This window comes from Papio anubis, chromosome 3 (genome assembly GCF_008728515.1).
Source record: "Papio anubis isolate 15944 chromosome 3, Panubis1.0, whole genome shotgun sequence".
Lineage (NCBI taxonomy): Eukaryota > Metazoa > Chordata > Mammalia > Primates > Cercopithecidae > Papio > Papio anubis.
This window is the reverse complement of record NC_044978.1, coordinates 68812256-68828653: the sequence shown is the minus strand read 5'-3', so window position 1 is coordinate 68828653 and position 16398 is coordinate 68812256. Positions and strand designations below refer to the sequence as shown.

At 37.3% G+C, this 16398-nt stretch overlaps 1 protein-coding gene across 10 annotated transcripts in view; it reads right to left on the bottom strand.

The window, feature by feature from the left end:
- PRDM5 (PR/SET domain 5) overlaps positions 1-16398 on the bottom strand; it is a 233282-nt gene that overhangs the window by 7601 nt on the left and 209283 nt on the right. For 8 of the 10 annotated variants that reach the window (XM_003899135.5, XM_003899136.5, XM_009207498.4 and 5 more), the window contains one exon: positions 10913-11017. In XM_003899135.5, the coding sequence (XP_003899184.1) occupies positions 10913-11017 (105 nt within the window). Of the gene's footprint in view, positions 1-10910; positions 11018-16398 lie in introns of those variants that run through there. The other 2 variants (XM_021938756.2, XR_002522179.2) reach the window with 2 other exon arrangements.

Below are 16398 nucleotides of genomic sequence, written 5' to 3'. Positions count from 1 at the left end.
TCGGGACTGTCAGCCAACCAGCACCAACGTAGAATTGACCTTCTTCCCTTGGATCACACGTGATACTGCACCTTAGAAGAGACCAGCCAGCAGTGCCCAAGCCAGGGCGCCAAAGTTAAATCTTCTGTTTAATGATAATAAAGTTTAATTGTGTTCCTGTTTTTAAAATAGCCACATACAAAAAGTACTGAGGAATACATCTAACCAAGGAGGTGTTCTACTTTACAAGTAGAACTATAGAACACTGCTGAAAGAAATCAGAGATGATACAAACAAATGGGAAAATATTCCATGCTCAGAGATTGGAAGAATCAATATCATCAAAATGGCCATACTGCTCAAAGCAATCTACAGATTCAATGCCGTTACTACCAAATATCAAACAACCAATATCATTTTCCACAGAACTAGAAAAAATTATTCTAAAATTTATACAAACCAAAAAACAAACAAACAAACAAACAAACAAACAAAAAAACGCCCTAATAGCCAAAGCAATCCTAAGCAAAAAGAACAAAGCTGGAAGTATCACATTACCCAATTTCAAACTATAAGGCTACAGTAACCAAAACAGCAGGATACTAGTACAGAATCAGACACATATACCAATGCAACAGAATAGAGAAGCCAAAAATAAAGTCACACACCTACAGCCATCTGATCTTTGACAAGGTTGACAAAAATAAGAAACAGGGAAAGGGCTCCCTATTCAATAAATACCTATTGAATAAGCACTGGGATATTGGCAAACCATATGCAGACAAATGACACTGGATCCCTACCTTTTAACATATACAAAAATTAACTTTAAGATGAATTAAAGATTTAAATGTAAGAGCTCAAACTATAAAAATCCTAGAAGAAAACCTAGGAAACACCATTCTGGACAGAAGTCTTGGGAAATAATTTATGACTAAATTCTCAGAAGCAATTGCAACAAAACAAAAGATTCACAAGTGAAACCTAGTAAAACTAAAGAGCTTCTGCATAGCAAAACAATCAATAAAATAGACAACTGACAGAATAAGAGAAAAATATTCACAAACTGTGTATCCAACAGTTCTAACATCCAGAATCTGTAAGGAAATTAAACAGTTGAATAAGCAAGAAACAGCCCCATTAAAAAATGCAACTGTAGTACCTGTATTTTTAAATAAAACATATATATGCACTACTGTATTTATATATTATTGCAAGAGACATTCACAAACACTTCTCAAAAGAAGACATATAAGTGGACACAAACATGAAAAAATGCTCATCATCACTGATCATCAGATAAATGCATATCAAAACCACAATAAGATATCATCTCACACTAGTCAGAATGGCTATTGTTAAGAAGTCAGCCGGGAACAGTGGCTCACACCTGTAATCCCAGCACTTTGGGGGGCCAAGGAGGGCAGATCACCTAAGGTCAGGAGTTTGAGACCAGCCTGACCAATATGGAGAAACCCTGTCTCTACTAAAAATGCAAAAATTACTGGGTGTGGTGGCGGGTGCCTGTAGTCCCAGCTATTGAGGAGGCTGAGACAGGAGAATTGCTTGAACCCGGGAGGCAGAGGTTGCAGTGAGCTGAGATCATGCCACTGCATTCCAGCCTGGGCGACAGAGTGAGACTCTGTTTCAACAACAAAAAAACAAAAACAAAACAAAACAAAAAACAAAGAAGTAGAAAAAACAACAGATGCTGGTGAGGCTGCAGAGAAAAGGGAATGCTTATACACTGTTGAAGGGAATGTGAATTAGTTCAGCCACTGTGAAAAACAGTCTGGACATTTCTAAAAGAACTTAAAACAGAACTACCCTTCAACCTAGTAATCCCATTCATTACTGGGTATACATGCAAAAGAAAACAAATCATTCTACCAAGAAGACATACGCACTTGCGTGTTCATTGCAGCACTATTCACAATAGCAGAGACATGGAATCAACCTAGGTGCCATGAACAGTGGACTGAATAAAGAAAATGTGGTGCATATACACCATGGAATACTATGCAGCTATAAAAAAAGAATGAACTCATGTCCTTTGTAGCAACATGGATGCAGCTGGGGGCCACTATCCTAAGTGAATGAATGCAGGAACAGAAAACCAAACACTGCATATTCTCTCTTATAAGTGGGAGCTAAACATTGACATAAAGGTGGTAACTAACAACAGAGACTGGGGACTAGCAGAGCAAGGAAGGAGGGGAGGAGGCAAGGGTAGAAAAACTACTGGGTACTATGCTCAGTACCTGGCTGATGGGATCATTCACACCTCAAACTTCAGCATCATGCAATATACCCATGTACAACAAACCTGCAGATGGACTCTCTGAATCTCAAATAGAAGTTGAAAAAGAAACTGGGAATCAAAGTGGTAATTTTTTCTTCCCATATTCCAATGGATGTCATGTATGCCTGGTTCTATGTACATCTCCTCACTCTGAAAACTAAAGCCTAGATTATTGCAACAGTCAGCTTCAATCATCCTCAGATAGAGGTGGTACAACTTCCCCTCTCTGCAGGAAATGTTTGGAATTGTGGGGGGTATCTCACTGTCTCCACAAATGGGGAATATTACTTGCATTTTGCATAGGGGCAAGCATGCAAGTAATGCCCTCTAATGTGCAGGACACGCTCATACAGGCCAAAAGTAACCCACTGCTAAATACTATCTGAATCTCCCTGCATTCCTCCTCCTCCCCTCCAGTCCATGCTCCACATAACAATTGAAATGATTTTTTGAAAACACAAATGTCACAATATTACCTAAAATTATTCCATGGTTTTTCGCTGCTTGTAGGGTAATCACGGAGCTGTCGCCAAACCAAATAGGCCTCCTGCCAGTTCTTGAAGATATCATTGGGCTTCCTGCCTCAGAACTTTCTCACTTCTCTTTACTCAGCTTACTCTTACTCATCCTTAGGAAGCCCATGTGACTCATCTGCCGGCTGATGGTCTCTGTTAAATGCTCTCATAGCAGCCTTTACTTTTCCTTCACAACACTTTCCGCAAGTGTCATTCATGATTTGTGTTATCTTTTTATGTCTGTCTCCTTGCTAAACTAAGGAACATGAGGGCAAGAGTAGCCACTACATAAATATTTCTTGAATTAAAGAAACAAATAATGGTTGATAGATTCACTGATTGATTGACTGATTGATTGAATCTCTATGGGCAATATAAGGATCCCCAAAGACTGCAGAATCATCCTGGAGAAACTGAAGACAGTATCTATGGAGAGTACTTTCAAGTGAAAGAAATGCTAAATTGTTTTTATAAGTATATATTAAAATTCATAATCATAAAGAAGATCGATTTAACATTTATCCCCCGTGTTCTATTTCTCTCACCCCTTCTCCAAACCCAATGTCAACATAAAAAACTGATACCAAATTCTTCAATGGCTTCTTATTAGATTCACAATACCTTTCTTAACATGGCTGCAAAGCCTCCAATTCTCTTTTTTACTTCACCCTGCACTCCTCTCCTTCTCTCACTGTGCTCCAGTTTCACCAGCCGTCTCTTTCCCCCACGCCCATTCCCAGCCTCAATTCATGCTGTTCCTCTCCTGAGATGCTCTTTTCCCCATGGATGACTCTTCTCATCTTTTAGGTTACTTAGAGTCGCTTTCACAGAGAATTTTTCCCTAACTATTCATTTATAGCCTCATGGCTTTTTTCTTCCTTCTCTTTCCCAGTCTTTATCATGAATTGTAATTACATGTTAATTCATGTATTTGGTTTTTCGTTTTTGTTTTTCTCTGGAGACACGGTGTCTCTCTGTCACCCAGGCTGGAGTGCAGTGGTCTGATCATAGCTCCCTGCAGCCTTGACTTCCTAGGCTCAAACAATACTCCCACCTCAGACTTCTGAGTAGCTGAGACTACAATTGTCTGCCACCATGCCGAGCTAATTTTTTATTTATGTTTTTTGTAAACATGAAGTCTTGCTATGTTGCCCAGATGGGTCTTGAACTGCTGGGCTTCAGCGATCCTCCTGCCTAGGCCTCCCAAAGTGCTGGGATTATAGGCATGAGTCACCATGCCTGGTGTCATGTATTTGTTTAATGTTATACTCCACAAGAATGTGAGTTCTATGAGGGTGGGACATGGCATCTTCCACTATTTCATCCCAGTGGCCAGCACAGGGCCTGGGCTTAACTATCTTACAACTTTCACCATGTGCCAGGAGCCACTCTTAACAATTTCTAAATATTAACTTGTTCAATCCTCACAGTCATACTTTTAAGTAGATACTAATGTTACCATTAAACCCATTTTACAGAAGAAAATGAAAACACAAAATGTTAACTAGGTTTCCCAGGTTCAAAGAACTAGGCAGTGTTTCCAGAATTTAAACCCAGACAGTCTGGGTTCAGAGTCTATCCTCCCTCCCAAAGGCCGACTATTACTAAAATATCTCATTTCAAACAGAGATATGTGAACTCACCTACTTTTTCCATTTGCCTGGCTGACACCATTAACAAATATATAAAAAAAACCACTGTGAGAATGTAAGAAAGGTTCTCAGACAGTTCAGCTTGCCACTGTGGTGGGAGGGATACAAAGTGCAAGTCCATTTACACAGTTACCATGGGAAAATGAGAGCAATGGCAAGCTGGAAAAAATGGAAAGGAAGTTGAGCAAGATGCTGAAATCATTGATAATGGGTCTGAATTAAGGAAGTCCTGGAAGCTCCACACTGGAGATGAGATGGGAACAATCCAACAGTTTGCTGAATGAGAGCCAGAGTACAGGATTAAATATCAGGAGAGAGTACCTGATGTCACAGTTGTAAAACTGACTACTCAGACATTAAAAGCTGTTTTCATGAACTTGAATGCAGTCAGTAAAAGACTCCAAATGACGCTCTGTATAAATCAGCCAAATGCAAGAACATTCATTTTACAAACAGGGGAGAGCAAAAACGAGTTCAAATAGTGTAACACGGATGCTTCCTTTTCTTTCCACCTGTGATTCTTACCCAAACTTTCACCCTACTCCAACTTAGAAGTGTATTAGCAAAATATTTATTCTTACTCTAGACTGGAGGTAAACTGATTTTGTTTTAAAATAGAGTGAAATAAGATGTTTAACAGAAAGCACCTTGGGAAATTCTATACAAATATCTTCAGTTAACACATACTTATCACATACAATGTGCCTACCACTTCTTCTGGGAAGAAAATGACAAAGAACACACTGTCTAGCCTTTGTGGAGTCCACATTATAAGTAGAAACATTTGTAAAGTCACGAGCATAGTACAAAGAGAGGAACAGAAGAGTGCAGTCCATGGCTTGGAGAGAAGAGGGCAGGCTTTAAGGAAAAAGTGGCAGAAGGCCTGATCTGGAAAGATGCATGGGGGTTTATCATGTCCTAAGGGGGCGGGGATCATATGACAGGGAGAGGGGAGAAGATAGGCACAGGTACGGTGAGTGCGAAGAACATGGCTCAGTTGGGGAAGTGAAAAGAATTCACAAAAGCTAAAGATTAGATGTCACTAGAGAAATAAATTGAAAATAAATTAGAGTTGAAAGCTGGAAACAAATCCTGGAAATCATGGTAATCATAACAAGAAAGTGGAAGTATATTTTGTAAGTGGTGGGAATTCACTAAAGGATTCTAAATAGAGACTGAAACTAAAGTATAATTCAGTTAGCAAGCAAGAGAGTATGAAACTGGATCCAGGGAGGCCAGTACTATTGTTCCACTCCAGGCCAGAAATGATTTCAACATGAACAAAAGCAGGAGTTATTAATTCACTTATTTATCCATTCAAAATATTGAATGCTTCCCACATGCCAGGCACTGTTCTAGGCTTGAGGATCCAACAATAAATAATAAAGACAAAACCTTGTTGTCATGGAGCTTATAATAAATGATAAATAAGTTTATTAAACAAACAAATTTTTGGTAGATATAAGTGCCATGATGACAAATAATATAGAATGAGAGCTAAGGAAGTAATGGAGATAAGAGAGAAAGTAATTTGAGCAGAGATCTGAAAGAAGCACATGAGCAGGCCATGAAGAAACCTGGAGAAAGGTGTTCTACGCAGAAGCAACAGCAGATGCAAAGGCCAAGATGTAGATGCAGGGTAGGTTCGACGTGTCCAAAGAAGGGTAAAGAGGCCATGTGACCAGAGTGAGGTGGAGGGTGCTGATGAAGTCAGAGAGCAGAGTGGGAGCAGAGTGGCTGCAGGTCACGTGAGGTCTTTCAGACCATGATAAAACTTGTTTTCACTCTAAATGAGATACACAGTCATGGGAAGGTTTGAGCAAATGAATACTATATTCATTTTACAAATATATAATCTGACTCAGGTTCTACGAAGATTACTCTACATGGCAAGTTTAGGAGAGACTGTTGGGAGCAAAGACAGAAAGAGAGAGCATGTAAAAAGATATTGCAATATTCCAGGAGACTGAGATAAAGCTATGGAGTTATGAGAATTATTCAGACCCTGAACTTATTTTAATGTAGAACCAATTGGTTATGCTATTGGATTGGATGTGAGAGGGTGTGAGAGAATTAGAGAAATGAAGGTGACAATGAGAATTTAGAGATGGTGGTATGTTTGAAAAACAGATAGAAGCAAAGGCAGGAATTACAGGGTCTGAGTGAAAGCCGCATGGTAAACTGCTTAGAAAGACCTGGGTTTTGACCCTAGAATCTTTTTTTTTTCTTTTTTGAGACAGAGTCTTGTTCCTTTGCCCAAGCTGAAGTGTAGCGGCACGATCTTGGCTCACTGCAACCTTGAACTCTAGAATCTTGACTTGCTGTGAACTGTAGGCAAGTCACTCAACCTCAGTGAACCTCGACTGCTTCATATACATGCAAATAACACCTATATATTCCTGAGTTTTAGTGGAGATCAGAGAGAATATATGCAAACCGTGGATCTCTGTGTCTTTCCCGTAATAGGACCTTAACTAGAATAGTGGCTATCATTCATGGCTTAGGGAAAAAGAGGTGTCCAACATGAGGCTCAGATATGTGATTTGGGTTATTTGGGGATGGTACAGTACTCAGAGATATGGGAAATGGAAAGGATCATGTTGACAGATTAAGACAGCTGGGAGATCATGATTTCAGTTTGAAATACAAGAGAGATGTCCTATAGGCAGTTGAAAATATCTGCCTAGGGTTCAAAAGAGAGACTTGGGCAGGAGAAAGAAAGATTTCAAAGTTATCGCTATAGGCATGCTGGGCTATTTGCACAGCCTGGAATGACTGTGCCTAAGAGGTTAAAGTAGTATGAATGAGTGACGTGTCATTTGAGCAAAATTGTAAAAAACTGATTTCATATATATATACACACACATATATATACATATATATACACATATATACACACATATACATATATATACACATATATACACACACATATATATGTATATATATCCATTTTATCATGGTTACTCAATTTGCCAACAAACTGGGTAACCATGATGAAATGAACAAATTTCTAGAAACACACAGCAATTACCAAAACTGACTCATGAAAAAATAGAAAAATTAAAAAGACCAATAAAGAGGTTGAATCAAATAAAAAACATACCAACAAGGAAAAGTCCAGGATCAGGTGGCTTCACTGATAAATTCTACCAAACATTTAAAGAAGAATTAACACCAATTCTGTAAGTCTTTCAAAAAGACAGAAGAGGAGGAAATATTCCCTAACTCATTGTGTAAGGCTAGCGTTACCTTAATACCAAAGTCAGACAAAGATGTTATGAAAAAAGAAAACTGCAGACCAAAATCTCTTATAAATCTAGATGCAAAAATCCTAAAACAAACAAACAAGCAAAATACTAATTGAATCTCAGAGCGTATTAAAAGGGTTCTAAACCATGACCAATGGGGATTTATCTCAGGACTCCAACAGTGGTTCAAATAAGAAAATCAAAGTAACAAATTATACTAACAGAACAAAGGGGAAAAAACATAGTCATCTCAATTGATGTAGAAAAGGCATCTGACAAACTCAAACATCCTCCCTTGATTTAAAAAAAAAAACCCTCAGGAAGCTAGGAGAAAAGGGAAATTTCTCAACAAAATAAAGGGCATTTATGAAAAACCCACCATATTCAATAGTGAAAGACTGAAAAAGAATGCAAAGAATAGACCCTTTTCTTGTGCCACATATAAGAGCTAAAACTATAAGACTCTTAGAGAAAAACAAACAAACAAACAACAAAAAAAACCAGAAGGAAAAATCCCACAATCTTGGATTTGGCAATGAATTCTTAGATATAACACCAAAAGCATGATCAAATAGAGAAAAAAATGCATAACGGGCACTTCATCAACATTAAAAGGCCTTATGCGTCTCAGGATATTTTCAACAAAGTGAAAAGAAAACCTACAGAATGAAAAAAATATTTGCATATCATATATCTGATAAGAGCCTAATATCCAAACATTAAAACCTCTTAAAACTCAACAACAAAAAGACAATACTATTTTTAAATGGGCAAAGGACTTGAAGAAACATTTCTCCAGAGAAGATATAGAAATGGTCAGGAAGCATATGGAAAGATGCTCACCACCATTAGTTCTTTGGGGAATGTAAATCAAAACCATGGTCAGATACGTCACACCCACCAATATGGGTAATTAAATAAAAAATAAGTATTGGCAAGAATGGGGAGAAATTGGAATCCTTGTGCATTGCTGATGGAAATATAAAATGGTGTTGCTCCTGAGGAAAACAGTATGTCAGTTCCCAAAAAAGTTAAACAGAATTACCAAATACCTCAGCAATTCAATCCTAGGTATATACCCCAAATAACTGAAAACAGGTACTCAAATACTTGTATGCCCATGTTCACCACAGCACTATTCACAATAGTCATAAGGTAGAAAGAAGTGTCCACCAACAGATGAATGGATAAACAAATTGTGATATAAAAATATAATGGAACATCATCCAGCCATAAAAAGGAATGACCTACTGATACATGAGACAATGTGGATAAACCTTGAGAACATTATGCTTAATGAAAGAAGCCAGTCACAAAAGGTCACATATTGTATATTTCATTTACATGAAATATCTAGAATAGGTAAGTCTACAGAAGCGAAAGCAGATTGGTAGCTGCTAAGGGATGAGGGAAGTGAGGTGTAAATGTTTATTGGGTATGGAGTTTTATTTTGGGGTGATGAAAATATTTTGGGGTTAGAAAGGTGGTGCTTGTACAACACAGTCAATATACTAAATGTCACTGAACTGTTCACATTAGAATGGTTAATTTTATATCATGTGAATTTCACCTCAATTAAAAAAATGCATCACCTTGGTAGGGTGACAGTGTGGAGAACACACACACTGGAGACTGGATGTAGCTGAAACAGTGAAGGTCTGAGCTATGTGTTACAAGTAGAAATGAAAACTAAGAGAAATTAATGAATCTGAGAGCTCTTTAAGAGGGAGAGAGACTGGAGTGGGGTGAGAAAGGGTGACTTCTATTCCCAGCGAGTAAGTTAAGAGGACAAAATTTTGCAGCAAAGGCAGACAATTCTCTACTGAGCAGTCTGCATTTCAGAAATGTTTAGGAGGCACTTAGAAATATGGATCTCTACTCAACAGATCAGTATGGGCTGCAAATGAAGATTTCAGAGTTCTAAACACATCATAGAAATAAATGGGACAGAAGCAAATAGAAAAAAGTCAACTTGTAACATCATAGTTTTAAAAAACATAACATGCCGTTTCAATTCACCTAAGGGAATATTCAACAAAAGCATTCAGCATAGATTAAAAGATGGGTTGAATGTGATGGTAGAAAGATGCAGTTAGTATTTAATTTCTCGGCTGTATCAGTTATTTGTGCAGCAGTACAATTAAACCATCTAAATAGGGTTTGCCTTTATGAAAATGCTTCCAATAAAAGCAGCAATGACTTAAACTAATTGAAATCACTGAACTAGGGCTGTAGCTCTGTTCAGTAGAGCTTTATATGTGTGCGTTTTTTTCTCTACAACTGTTTCTTTCCTCAAAAGAAGTGCACTGTTAATAAAAGTATTTTTATGAGTATGCCCACTGGGAGTACATTGTTGCCTTAACCTTACCACTGAAGTTTCATGAAAGGACAAGGAAAATATCTTGTGTTTGTGAGTTTCCTTTCATATGGACTGCTTACCCTATGCTGTATCCATTGGGACATGATGATGGATCTAAGTTCTGGAATTTCCCTCAACATTTAAGCAGAATTCTGCACTGTGCCATATCACACTGTACAGTTTTAATGTTTTTTCTTACATTGATTCTCTAACATGTGTCGATTCTTTGTCAACTGCCAATCCCACACAAATGAACAGTGTTTTTTTTCCCCTAAATTGATCAATATTCAGATTAATTTTACTGTCAACAGTAGTATTTTTTTCTTTCAGAAATAATGTATGCTATGTCAAATAATTCAATTTTAATTCAAATGTCATAAGCAGAAAACTTAGACAACACTTAGTAACAGCATTATTTAACACAAAGGAGTTTATATGCATTTTGGAATTTTGTACATGTTTGGCTTTACCCAAGTAAATAATATGTATGACCAGTCGAATCTCCAGTTTAACTGTCATTATCAGTAAAGATTTGGCCAGATACATGAAAGCTGCCTCAAATCATCATGCATTTACACCTTGGAAGAACAACACAACGGTATTAAAACAGGGTACAATCATGTCTAAAAGAAAATCAGAATTTATTTGCTGCCAACAAACCGGATGAATAAAATGATTACAATGCAGTTACATGTATTATGCAAGAAAAAGCTATAAATAGCACAAGACATTAACAGACATAGGTACATACCAGCAATGCAACACACACACCCACACCCACACACATATACACACACACACTCCTACTTCCTGTTATTGGAAGACACTATGGGGGAAAAAAAATCCAAACTCACATCACACTGAAAAGGCTTTTCTCCAGTGTGCGTCCTCTTGTGCTCATCCAGGCCTCGCTTCTGGCTGAAGGCCTTGCTGCACTCTGAGCACTTGTACGGCTTCTCCTGCAGTCAACAAAAAGAGACCACCAAAATTGCCAGTGAATGAATGAATGCAGAGCCCTCCATATTCAGGTGACTGTTACAGGATCTACGGGATACTGCAGCAAATTCACAGGTATGCTGATATGGTTTGGCTGTGTCCCCATCCAAATTTCATCTTGAATTGTAGTTCCCATAATCCCCATATGTCATGGGAAAGACCTGATGGGAGGTAATTGAATCATGGGAGTGGTTACCCCCATGCTGTTCTCACGATAGGGAGTGAATTCTCACAAGATCTGATGGTTTTATAAGGGGCTTTTCCCACTTTGCTCCATGCTTCTCTCTCCTGCCGCCATGTGAAGAGGGATGAGTGAGCTTCCACCATGACTGTAAGTTTCCTGAGCCCTCCCCAGCCATGCAGAACTGTAGTATCAATTAAACCTCTTTCCTGTATAAATTACGCAGTCTCAGGTATTTCTTCATAGTGGTATGAGAACAAACTAATACAGGTACTATGAGCAAGTTTACATTTTCAGGGGAAACAGGAATAACCCACATCTGTTGGACACTGAAAATGACTAGCTCAAGGCAGTTCAGTTTCAACACTGGACTGTGCTACATTACTTCCAATGATGTTCTGTCTTTGCAATGGTGGACACTGGATGGTTGCTGTGATGTAACTGCTTACACTTCTAGGTTGTTTCTTTTGATCTATGGGTACCATAAAAATCTACGGAGATACTCAGGGCATCATGAATGAAGAAAGTTTGAGAACCCTTGATCTAGAGGGTACAAATTGTTTACTGTCTAAGAGGAATTCCTAGAAATAAAAACTTTAGAACTAAATTTTCTACAGATTTTGGGAGTAAGTTTAAAAATAAATCAATTGTGATTTATGTGTTTTCTTTTTGTTGTTGAGATGGGAGTCTCCCTCTGTCACCCAGGTTGGAGTGCAGTGGCATGATCTTGGCTCACTGCAACCTCTGCCTCCCTGGTTCAAGCAATTCTCTTGCCTCAGCCTCATGAGTAGCTGGGACTACTCATGAGTAGCTGCTGCCATATTCGGCTATTTTTGTTGTTATTGTTGTATTTTTAGTAGAGATGGGGTTTCACCATGTTGACCAGGCTGGTCTCAACTCCTGACCTCAAATGATCCACCTGCTTTGGCCTCCCAAAGTGCTGGTATTACAGGTTTGAGCTACCGCGCCTGGCTGATTTATGTATTTTCATTTCTATTACCTCATATTTTTCCAGGAGGATGTTCTTTTATAAAATCTAAATTACATTTCTTAAATGAGGCATTTTTATTATAAAAACAATTAAGAAAACTCAAGGCAAAGAAGTATCTCAAAACGAAGAGAAAAATAATTTATAATTCCTTAGCCATCTTTGATACCAGGAACTTAGTCATATCACCATCTTTTTAGCCTGGATTAATTGTGAAATAAATTAATTAATATTATTCCATTCCAACAGCTTGCAAGTTACTACTTAGTGCATCATTAAAAAGTTTCGTTCAGATATAGGTAAACTTGCAGTGAGATTTTTTAAATCAAATATATCTTCAAAAATATTGCTATAAATGTTCTTGGGCTGGGCATGGTGGCTCACACCCGTAATTCTAGCACTTTGGGAGGCCGAGGCAGATTAATTATCTGAGGTCAGCAGTTTGAGACCAGCCTGGCCAACATGGTGAAATCCTGTCTCTACTAAAAATACAAAAATTAGCTGGGCGTTGTGGCAGGCACCTGTAATCCCAAGTACTTGGGAGGCTGAGGCAGGAGAATCACTTGAAACCAGGAGGTGGAGGTTGCAGTGAGCTGAGATTGCTCCATTGCACTCCAGCCTGGGTGACAAGAGCACAACTCTCTCTCAAAAAGAAAACAAAAACATTTTTGAATTGAGGTAGTGTATGCATGTTTCTTGTCAACAAGTTGTATTTATATTTTCTCCCTAGTATCAAAAATCTATAACTTTTTTTTGCAGACCCATAAAAAACAGTATGTAAATAACCAGACAGACATACATGTGCCCACCAACTAGCCTAAGAAATCCAACCTTCTCAGTACAGGTGCCACTCTCAATTGCCTCCTCCCCCACCACCTGCAGCACTGTCCCATCTCCTCAGGGATGAGAGCTCCCTCAGATATGCTAAGTACCATTCCCTTGCCTTTCTCTATATTGTTACTACCTATGTATGGATGGAACCTTTAGAGTATTATTTTGCCATTTTAAAGTATGTAAATACTATCATACTGTATCCACTTTTTGTGCGTGTTCTGTTGAGATGTACTTTATCATTGTTCAACATTATCCTCACAGGTTTCTAGGCCTCACTTTCATTTTTGTGAACACATGTAGCTCATATTTACTAATTTTCAATGTTGTGCCATATTACAAATTAAATACATGTATACCACAATTTATGTATATACATTCTCCAATGATGGATAGCTATGTTATTCCCAGTTGTACACTCTTATAAATAATGTTGCCCTGAAAAATCTTGTACACTTGAATATAGGTGAAAGCAACTCTCTAAGGGATGTGTACCTAGAAGTGGGACTGACTCTTCAACTTTTCTACGAATGAATAAATAGCTCTGCAAAGTTAATAAACCATTTTATACTCCAATATTCAGTGTATCCTTGTGATTCTATCACCTTGTTTTAGATGTTTTGAGACTTTTATTAGGTATGTAAGTATACATAAATTTTAAACTATTATATTATTGGAAATTAGAACCTTTTATCATTTTGACACGACCTTCTCTATCTGTAATAATTCTTCATTACCTTGAAATTAATATGACTGCAATATAGCTATAAAAGCTTTTTAAAATTAGTACTTGCCTGCTATACCCATCTTTTTGCTTTCAAACAGCCTATATCCTTATGTATGGGGAGTAACTTTTACAAACAACATATGACTAGATTTTTTTCACCCAAACTTTTTTGTGATCCAAAGATTATTTCTATCTAAGATGGCAAGTTTTGCCTCTTTACAAATTTGTGATTACTGATATACTTGAATATATTTCCAATATTTATTTTGTGCACTACTATTATCCTATTTGTTTTACAAGTTTTTCCCATATATTTTATTACATGTTTTAGATTGATCCTTTCCCTGGTACTACTTTAAAAGTTATTATCTCTATTTCTATCCTTTTAATGGTTATCCTTAAAATATTCCTTAAAATATTTTACTTTGTATGTTTAAAACTAAAGTTTATCCATACGTTTTCTCTCCTACTGAATAATACAGGTACCGTAGAATGATCCTCTTACAAGTTAGTATGTAGCAGTACTTTATTTATATCTTGGTTTTTAATGCTTATCTTAGTCACTTTAAGCTGCCATAACAAAATACCATAGACTGGGTCGCTATAAACAACAGGCATTTATTTCTCACCATTCTGGAGGCTGGAGGTCTAAGGTCAGGGTGTCACTGTAGTCAGGTTCACGTGAGGGCTCTCTTCCGGGTTGCAAATTCCCTGTCCTCACATGATGGAGGGAAAGTACTCTGGTCTCTTCAGCTCCTTATAAGGGCACTAATCCCATTCATGACAGCTATACCCTCATGACCCCATCAGCTCCCAAAGGTCCCATTCTCTAATACCATCATACTGATGGTTAGGATTTCACAAATGAATTTGGGGAGAATGAAAATACTCAGTTCATTGCAGTGCCTAATATGAAATCATTATTACTTTATACAATCAATGTGATTTAGCTTTATACATGTTTAACAATTTCTTTACTTTTCAGGCTTTTTTATTTATCTGATTTTCCAAGGATCTGTTGATGGCAAATTGTTTTTGACTGAAAATGACTACTTTTCTCATTTGTTGTTGAATGAAAGTCTAAAAATCCAATGATATATATCATAGGCTCACTTTACTCTTTATATTTCTTAATATCTCTTTACCATTTCCATCTCTTTGTGTTGTACTCTAATTTCTTTTTTTTTAATTTATTTTTTATTATTATTATACTTTAAGTTCTAGGGTACATGTGCATAACGTGCAGGTTTGTTACATATGTATACTTGTGCCATGTTGCTGTGCTGCACCCATCAACTCGTCAGCACCCATCAACCCGTCATTTACATCAGGTATAATTGGGAGTTATACTCTAATTTCTTAAAGTCAATTGATTTTAAAAATCAGTTGATCAATTCTCTTTTCAGCTTTTAATGGGATTTAAAAGCTGTTTAATGGGATCCTAGGGCTTTTAATTTCTGTTGTCATATTTTTAACTTTTAGAAGTTTTATTTGCTTATTTCCCAACTCCATTTAATTTTTGATACAATCTCATTTTTCTCATAAGCAACTCATGTTGTTTATGCCTATTTGAAAATATTCTAGACATTTATATAATTTACTTTATCTGATAAAGCATTATCTTAAGATATTTGGAAGTCTAGTTCTGCTTTTTGTGGTTTCTCCTGTCTCCTGCTCGTGGCTTTTGTTTCCTTGGGTGTCTGGGATTTGAAATCATGAGCACACGTTTGGTGGTCTTTATCTGTTAAAATCCTGTGACCCCTAGGTTGAGGGTAAGTCCCTCCAGACAGCATTTGTGTTTGCTTCTGCCAGGCACTCTGGGATGCTATCAATCAAAGACTGTTTTAAGTTGATTTATTGCCTTAGGGTTTTCTGGTGAGGCAGATATTGTAAGTCTGAACTCCACACTTGAGGGAGGGATTGCGGTTATAAACTCTAAGAAGAAAGCTTTCCCTAGCCAGCAATTACTCCAAAACAGTTAAATGACTCAAGCACCAACCCCTTTATCAAAGGAAGATTATGTCTAGTTCCCAATTTTATTTTGCCAATTTTATTTTAAGCATAGCATTTCTAGAGTCCAAGAATAATAGTGGTATGGGATTCCATCTTGCCCTATAATCTGAACATACAGTTTGTCTCGTTTTCCCTGACACCATGAAAAACCAAGTCTTGAGATCACCAATACTGGCAAACACCCTGCAGGTGCTGCATCCTCAACTTGAACTTATCACTCACTTTCAGCTCCATTTTTGCTCGTTGAATCCTGAGGGTTACCATTACTTTTTTACAAGTTCAGATGTTTGTTGTTTGCTTTGCTTTATCCAGCATTAATAAGTACTCCTTACATGGCCTTTTTTTCCAGGATATGGAGTGTCTACCATGTTGCCAGAAATGAAAGTAACTATGTGTATAATTTAAAGATGTAAAAAAAAAATGTTTAATGAGTCTTCACAGTCATCAGGAAAAACATTGAATTTTCTTTGCAGTCCAAAAAATATAATGTGCTTTCCCCTCTAGTCTGAATAAACATAATCTATTTTCACATATCACAATACCTTTGGCAACTTCAAATATTTTTTCAAATATTCCACTGTTTTTCAAAAACTTGAAAATGAAA